The 9,062-nt window shown below is 41.0% G+C and overlaps 1 protein-coding gene across 1 annotated transcript; it reads right to left on the bottom strand.

Moving 5' to 3' along the window:
- Nucleotides 1-1,773: 1,773 nt before the first annotated feature.
- Nucleotides 1,774-3,649, bottom strand: LOC122800375 (protein IQ-DOMAIN 14-like). The gene is made up of 2 exons (XM_044069822.1): nt 3,639-3,649; nt 1,774-2,875 (listed from the first exon to the last, which is right to left on the bottom strand). The coding sequence occupies exons 1-2, from the start codon at nt 3,647-3,649 to the stop codon at nt 1,774-1,776; spliced, it is 1,113 nt and encodes a 370-aa protein (XP_043925757.1).
- Between the last annotated feature and the right edge of the window lie 5,413 nt (nt 3,650-9,062).

The following is a 9,062-nucleotide window of genomic DNA, read 5'->3' on the forward strand; positions in this document are numbered from 1 at the left end:
TGTTAACTGTCAGGATGGCCTTTACATGAACCATTAGTGCTGCTGTATTGTAATCGCACAATGCCATGTTCCGCTAGCCACCCCTCACCTATTTTTCGGCATGTACCAGTTCTGTACAGTAAGTCATTTTGCTAGTATTAAGAGAAACCTAATCTGACATGTAAGAAAGCCTTTATCAGTACCGTACAGCATGAGAAGTACGGGTGGGACCTTCTGTGGATGGCGGCTCCTCATAACTCTCTTTGGGTGTTAATTCTCTCTCAGAATCGACCGACTGGCTGTCGTGGCATCAGAAGGACAACAGAGGTCAAGACAAGGATATCACTTCGAGCCAACTTATCGTCCTGGAGAGCAAAGGAGGAAATGCCATTGTGTGAGCATGGAGAGGACCTTGGAACAGCAAGTGACAGAGGTGGATGAAGGCAATCTGTCTGATATGCGTTGGTGCATATGCGGCCATTGCAGTATGATGATGACTGAACACGAGTGCCTCTGCTGTGTGTCATCTCCACGTGTTACTGACAAGTGGAGAGAACTAAACTTGCCACTGTCTAATCAGTGCATCACAACACATCCTGAATTCTCATTGTCTTGCCTATTAAGGCACATCCTACAAATGTTGTTTAGACGACAGACAATTCGCAGAGGATTCCAAGACACAGAGTGGACAAACAGGTACACAACTACCTAGGTGATTGACATCACTGCTAATGTAAGGGCTAGGGTGACGGGGTAGCCATGCCTGCTACTAATGTGAAGGTAGAAGGAATTAGTTAGCTAGTGGACAGCCATGTCTTTATAAGTTAGTGGCCTTTGATCGTGGCAAACCTAGTTTGGATGTTGAGTAAATAGCAGATGTGTACTGGCTGGCCAATCTGGTTTTCCTTGTGTATTTCTGGCATGTAGGGTTGCTCAAGACTGCTGGTATCAAAACGTAAATTGCGCATCTTTAAAGCAGCCTTAGTTGTAATAAGGAAATTTTTTCTGTTTCAGACGATATCGTCTGCTGGCCTACCGAGCATATGTACTATGGGTCTGTAACAATCGTCGACTCGGTTTTTGGCAATCGCATGGTCCTACCAGCTTGCATTGTTGCACGTATTCATGCAGCCTTTCCCACCAAAGACACAGAGGATGAATATGTCAGTTTTCAGCCATTTGAGGTACTCTGGGTGTTTGCAGAGTAATGTGATGTCCTTTGACATTCTGTTTTGCAAACATGGTCTATTTTATATGTCTATCAATTTATAACTGAATGTATTCAGTTTATCTTATGATGTTGTACTCCCCATGTTTGAATTTGATAATGATAAATAAAGAGAGATGAATCATTTACTCACTATGCAATGTTTCTGTCCCTGTGTAATAGCTGACCATTGGGTTTTGTAGTACTAGACGTAACGTATTGACAGTCATTAACTCAGGTAGTGTAATGTTTGTTTGTAGTGAAGTAAAGTACAGATGTACATGTGTTAATTTTACGTAAAGCAGAAGGCAATGTCTGTAAGCTGAGTATAGGCCATCATGTGGTCCAAATTGCGCCACACTTCTGTCATATATGAAAGTTTCACGTCAAAAAGGGGGAGCACAGTCGCAATGAAAAATCTATTTCTACTCGTTAAGTCTGAAATTTAATGGCCTTGACTGATCCATCAAATTCTGCAGAGGGAAGTCTTTCTTATCGGCAACTATGATCAATGATCCTTAATTTTCATGCAAGAGTCTACTTCGCTGATCAACAATTCAAAACAGTGTTTGTATTTTTGTGTTTTCTCATATTTTATTTTCTTTATGGTTGACTGCAGGAGATGCAGCACGAGGCTGGTTGACTGCAGGAGATGCAGCACAAGGCTGGTTGACTGCAGGAGATGCAGCATGAGGCTGGTTGACTGCAGGAGAGGCAGCACGAGGCTGGTTGACTGCAGGAGATGCAGCACGAGGCTGGTTGACTGCAGGAGATGCAGCACGAGGCTGGTTGACTGCAGGAGATGCAGCACAAGGCTGGTTGACTGCAGGAGATGCAGCACGAGGCTGGTTGACTACAGGAGATGCAGCATGAGGCTGGTTGACTGCAGGAGATGCAGCATGAGGCTGGTTGACTGCAGGAGATGCAGCATGAGGCTGGTTGATTGCAGGAGATGCAGCACGAGGCTGGTTGACTGCAGGAGATGCAGCATGAGGCTGGTTGACTGCAGGAGAGGCAGCACAAGGCTGGTTGACTACAGGAGATGCAGCATGAGGCTGGTTGACTGCAGGAGATGCAGCATGAGGCTGGTTGACTGCAGGAGATGCAGCACGAGGCTGGTTGACTGCAGGAGATGCAGCACGAGGCTGGTTGACTGCAGGAGATGCAGCATGAGGCTGGTTGACTGCAGGAGAGGCAACACGAGGCTGGTTGACTGCAGGAGAGGCAGCACGAGGCTGGTTGACTGCAGGAGATGCAGCATGAGGCTGGTTGACTGCAGGAGATGCAGCACGAGGCTGGTTGACTGCAGGAGATGCAGCACGAGGCTGGTTGACTGCAGGAGATGCAGCACAAGGCTGGTTGACTGCAGGAGATGCAGCACGAGGCTGGTTGACTACAGGAGATGCAGCATGAGGCTGGTTGACTGCAGGAGATGCAGCATGAGGCTGGTTGACTGCAGGAGATGCAGCATGAGGCTGGTTGATTGCAGGAGATGCAGCACAAGGCTGGTTGACTGCAGGAGATGCAGCACGAGGCTGGTTGACTGCAGGAGATGCAGCACGAGGCTGGTTGACTACAGGAGATGCAGCATGAGGCTGGTTGACTGCAGGAGATGCAGCATGAGGCTGGTTGACTGCAGGAGATGCAGCATGAGGCTGGTTGATTGCAGGAGATGCAACACGGGGCAATCTTTGTATTTTTTAAAAATGCAGCACTTGGTTTGAACTGCAGTGGTGCAACTGATGTTTACATTCCACACATGCTGGTTTATTCACCGGAAACAGTGTAGTTTCAGCCTAAATGTTAAAGTTCTCTATATACTTCATGTGGCTGCATGACTGTACCTGGCAAAAGATTAGCTTGTATACCATGAAAGAATTGCATAACAGCAGGTGAAGTTCACAAATGGAAATGATCTTACCAGAAAGCACGATTACCAGTGCAATTTGCATTTCCAGTACAAGGAGAAACTGGATGGTGAAAGTATTGGTTGGATTATGTCTGCCGTTTCTGAGTTACTTGGCTTAATGTTTAATAAAGCTTGTTCTTGTACTCTAACTCCTGTTAGACGACAAGGGTAATGAAATCATTGCATGCTGCAACGTTCTGCATGGCAAACTGGCAGTGTTGACAGGGCAAAGTGACAGGGGAACCTGTGCATGGAGTCCTTGACATTCCATATCATGTTGGATAGGGCAATGTAGGTGGCTGACACTCAAAAGTCCAACAGTTGTGTCAGTAACATGAGTGAGATTGTAATTGTGCATGATTTGTCTGATATTCTGTAGCATGAAAAGTTTGTGCTGCTGTAGTAGGTGTTCTTATTGTCACTGTTATGTCACTAATGTACAAAATGTGCCTTGTCAGTATATGAGTGGTAGTTGTAATTTGACACAGTATTTCTTTCCTCTCTCCTTAGGTGACTGCCACTATGCCTCAGTGTTTTGCTTACGGGTGTTGCATTTGCCGTGATAGTCTGCCACCAGGTGTGTCATTCCATCGGTTTCCACGTAATATTAAAATGTGTACCCAATGGGTGATAAATTGTGGTACAGACGTTGGCAATGTCAGTAAATTTGTAAAAGAAGAGGTGAGCTGGGCAAAGCCACGACATTTTCTGTGCTCAAAACACTTTGAGGATAGCCAGTTTGAACACAACTATATGTACGAGCTTCTTCCTGCAGAAATGAAGCCAAGGCGATTGATTCAGCGACTAATTAAAGAAGCAGTGCCTATAATTTTCTCATTCACCACCAAAAATCAAAGGACATCAAGACTACAGCGGCTACAGCAAAAATAGCAGTGCAATGTAAGTAGATGGTCTGTGCATGGTGTGTTAAGCATGATAAAATTGGACTATGCAGATGTCTGTGAGGAATGCACCGCTCATGATTGATTGGAGATACAGCCTGACATTTGCAGTTTTAGATGTGGTTCAATTCAGCAAAACACTTAGATTGCATGCACGGATGTAGACATATCTTGACCAAACTATAGGTATGTGACAGACAAGGGAGAGTGGACACAATGTTGATGTAACATTGAGTGACCATAAATGGTATGAATTAGGTGTGCAGACAACTAAGGAACATTTCTTAATAGTTTGACCTTTATTCTACAGCTTATAGAAGAACTTCTGAACACACCACCAACAACCTTGCCCGAAATTGTCGATGCTGACACTTGTGCACAGCGTAAGGTAAGTCTATGTACTGCAATACAGTGCACGTTCTCAAGCAGTCAGTACTTCATCTTTAGTCATTTGATGTAAATAGTGCATCTTGACTTAACACTGATTTCTGTCTCTCAGACTTCTAGCCATCAACAGCGAAAGAAGAAGAAAATTGCAGCATTCAGTGAAGCAGCAGACTCATTGGCCGAGGGAGCAGAAGCGAGTGTGTTTGCAGAACCAAGCAGAGATTGTGATGAGGCCGTGGAACATGTCCAGGTAAGCAATGAGCAACTCATGGAAAAAAATCAGTCCTGTAGAGGGTGTGAGTTTTACAGTGGTGAAGTACCGGATGTCATAAGTGCCAAAAATGTAACGTCATAGTAATTATAGATTGAAAAAAAACAAAAAAAGAGCTCAAACAAGCCCAAAAAAGTCCTAGGATCTGCCAAATGTTGTAATATAACGTATAAGTAGTTTATTAACAAACCAAACAACGTTTTTGTCACCCTCCTTGGGTAACTTCATCAGAAACAAAGTACAAACACAGATGTAATCACATTTAAAAGTTCGCTTCAAAGTGGCGTGGTTGTTCTAACTTATCCGCACGTCTCATTAATAAAACAGTAGTAGAAGGTTTATAGTAAAAAAGTTTTAAAGCACCACAAGTATATGTACCTAAAGTACATAGTCATCTGTCACAAAGAAACGTGTCAAAAAGTATATTTAAAACTTACAGACCAAACAGTTATAACAATACATTTTACTGTTGATACCTTATTACAAATAAAATAAAGTAAAATATTAAACTCTAAATCATTAGGTTTCAGTGTATGAAAAGTTATGAAGGAAATGTATACTAAAAAATATATGTGCATGTAAAACATATATATGTAGAGGCGTGTATATGTTAAATTAAAAATTATGAATTATGAATTATGCTAAAGTTTTGAAATAGCTGGTAGAAAATTCCAGATTGCACACAAACTGGGCTGTAACTCAAAAAGCATTATCTATTTAGCTACTTGTAAAAACTGCCCTGCATTTTATGTAGGAAAAACAGATCTTAAATTTCGTGACAGAATTTACGAACACTGTTATGTGATTTCTAAGAACAAAGGTGATAATGCTTTAGCAAAACACATTAATGTAAAAGTTGGCCACTCATTTAAATTTTTAGTAATTGACCAACTAGTGTATGATATAAGAGGGGGACCTACCTCATTAATATTAGAATGCCGTGAACTTGAGTGGCAGTTACTACTAAATGCCTTTTCTTACCCTGTTTTAAAGGACAATTGCAACATAGCTTGTTTACTTAAATTAAAGAGTTGTTTGAGATGATGTAGCTGGTCGTATATGTGACAATAGGACCCTACATTTGTATACACACATAAAGAAACTTTTTTTACTTAATGTTAGTTTTTTTACTTTACGTTAGTTTTATTCGACGTTAGTTTAGCATAATTTTTAATTTTTAATTTAACATATACACGCCTCTACATATATATGTTTTACATGCACATATATATTTTTAGTATACATTTCCTTCATAACTTTTCATACACTGAAACCTAATGATTTAAGAGTTGCCTGTAACATGCAATACAAGCCCAATTGCAATTGTAAACTCACAGTAGTGACACTGGTGCCCTGTTAAATGTATTGTTACAGCCAAATGAGGAATCCATAAACACTGCTAGGTGTCACAATAGATAACTGCCTTACCTTTGATAGTCACATCAATAATACTATTAAAACTGTAAATAGAAAGCTGGGCTCCTTTTACAGAATCAAAATGTTTTTAACTCCTACAGCCAAAGCTACACTTGCCCACTCTCATCTTATTTCTACTCTTCTCTATGCGTCACCTATTTACACCAACCTAAAGAAAAATAATCTTTCAAAGCTGTCTAATACTTATAATAGTATAGCTAGATTTGTTACCGGAAATCAATTTAGAACTCATCATTGTCTAAACCTACAACAACTTCACTGGCTTGAACTAGAAAACTTGTTGTTTCTTTCCCAACTTACCTTTGTCCATAGGATTTTCTACCATCCTAATAATACACCAATACTATCCAACCTTTTTACTCCTTATGCCAACCTCAGTTCACTTCGCTCCTCAAATAAACTTCTAGTAACCTTAACTAAAACTAACAACTGTGCTGGTGACTCCCTTTTCTCCAACACCATTGGTAAGTATTGGAATCATCTTCTGACTGAACTAACTTCCATTCCATCCCAGGTTCTCTTTAAGCAAAAACTCAAAATATACCTTAAAAATCACTGGTTATGCTCTTGCTTTAACCCTGATTAAAACTATGTCTGCCTCCTTTTCTTTCCCGCCTTCTCTCCCTGACACCTTCTCTATTTTTTTTAGAACACCACCTTCACTTTAAAGGCTGTCCTTCCTTCTCCACTCTTTTCTAGTAGATCCTCTTAAATCTACAAAAAATGTTGATAGCATATATATTTTTTTTTAACCTTTGATTCTGTACAGGCTATGTATTTAGATTCCTATAATGTAGTATTGTAAACTGACTTATCACCTCTTATTATTCGTTTTTTGTATTATGTAACTATTTGTCTCTATGTGGAGCTTTTCTCCCCGGGCCTCTGCTGAAAATGGAAATATATCCAGTCGGACTAGCCCGGTTAACAAATGTAAAATAAATAAAAATAAATAAAATAATTCCTGGTAATGCAATGTTCAATTTAGCTTGTGTTGAATGTAACATCCAGTGATGGAGAATAACCTTACTGTGTAGTGACAATATTTGTGGGTGTTGTGTGAATGTTGAAGCAGTAAGTAGATATGTGGACTTGCTAAGTTTGTTACAGCTGCAGATTGCAAGTATTTCTGTAATGGTAATGAATAGTCAGAGTATGGTACTTGACTCCAACTGGTGATTGTGGAAGGCTGATTACCTGCAGGTGTGTTCTGAGAGTTTTGAGATGACTGTGGCTATGGCTGCAGCTGCAAGTAGTGTTGTGGTGTGAGTGCACCTCTGTGACGCTGGCTACCGTGAAGTGGTATAGAGGCTTGTCACAATGGTGCAACGTTGGTTAATAACATTTGCACATTGTAACCAAAAGCCAGCTTGTGTTGATGCCTACTGAGTGGGTAAGTATTGGTCTGCATGGACTGGTGCATAATTAAAAGTTGAGTACTGATAATTTTGTGAAAGAGTGCACTTAACCTTTTTATGACCAGGTATGAGTGACAGTTCGAGGAGACTGAACCGGACAGTGGCGAGCTTTTCCATATCTTCAAAATGGATGACTGATGCAAACCGACTCTGATGTAGTGGACGAGCTTGGAACACTTTGTCATGTCCTGGAAAGAATGACTACAACTCTGGTACCTGAAGAAGTAGATTGTGGAGCCAGCATGGGATGAAGGTCAGGAGTATTATCTTTTTTTTTATTTGTGTAGTTGAGTCCAACTGTGTGGTTGCACTGTTTTAACGTCGCAGTGGTATAAGGTATTCTCCACACAGGACTTTTAGTTTTAACACTGTAATGTAAGCCATTAGCTGGATGCATACAATAAGTAGCAAATCTGCTACCAATTGTAAGGAATTGAGAGCTGACTCGCTGCAATTGATTTTTAATGATTGTATGGCTAAAATATTTGGCTCTACTTATGTGTAGCCACAATTCAAGATGTAATGTGCAAGGTGGAATGACTGAGATGTTGAGCTTGAGGTACAACTGACCAAGAAAGAACTTGTGAAGTCACGTGGGAGAAGGAACTTGTGAAGTCACGTGGGAGAAAGAACTTGTGAAGTCATGTGGGAGAGGAACTTGTGAAGTCACGTGGGAGAGGAACCTGTGAAGTCACGTGGGAGAGGAACTTGTGAAGTCACGTGGGAGAAAGAACTTGTGAAGTCATGTGGGAGAGGAACTTGTGAAGTCACGTGGGAGAGGAACTTGCGAAGTCACATGGGAGAAGGAACTTTTGAAGTCACGTGAGAGAAGGAACTTGTGAAGCCACGTGGGAGAAAGGTAATGGTGTTTATCCTTCAAAAGTAATGCTTTGAATTTCGAAGACTGAAATGTGTTTGTAGATGCAGGTTCAGAGGCTAAATGGTATTATTCAAAATGTCAGTTAAGGTTTGCGGTGCAGTCTGGAAGTGTTTCGCTTGATGAAATGTAAGCATGGCCATTGTAAAGCCAATGGTTGTTGGTGCATCATTACAAGATGTGAGGATTGGCAAATAATTCAGTAAGTAGGTTGATTTATGTAGGCGACAGTGTGTACAAACATATTTGGTGTAGTCAGAAAGTCGGACACTACAGTTGATTGTCTGCTGTAACTAAAAAAATAAGTTAGTGGGCAACAGTTTTGTAGAGGCAGGCTGGGTGAAGGGTAGCTATGGGTCACAAGTACATAGTCCCATGCTTTGTTGAAGCACGTTAAGGTGCCTGAAAATGAATGGACATAACTGGGCTGGTATTTGTGAAGAGGCCTGTGACACTATAGTAATGTAAAGGAACTGTTCATGAAAGGGTTATAGTGATAAAATATTGCAGGATTTGAATAAATAGTTTATTGAAACAAGGTGAGGGATGATTTGTGACCGGAAGTAACAGATCTGTGGATAATGTCCTTCCATGTCGGGGCTTTGGTATTATAGTGGCAGTGAACTGAATAAAAATTGACTGGTGTGTGTAATCTGTATTGAGAGAAAGTGAATA

The sequence above is a fragment of the Protopterus annectens genome, chromosome 4.part0 (genome assembly GCF_019279795.1).
Source record: "Protopterus annectens isolate FY-2018-M chromosome 4.part0, PAN1.0, whole genome shotgun sequence".
NCBI classification, from domain to species: Eukaryota; Metazoa; Chordata; order Ceratodontiformes; family Protopteridae; genus Protopterus; species Protopterus annectens.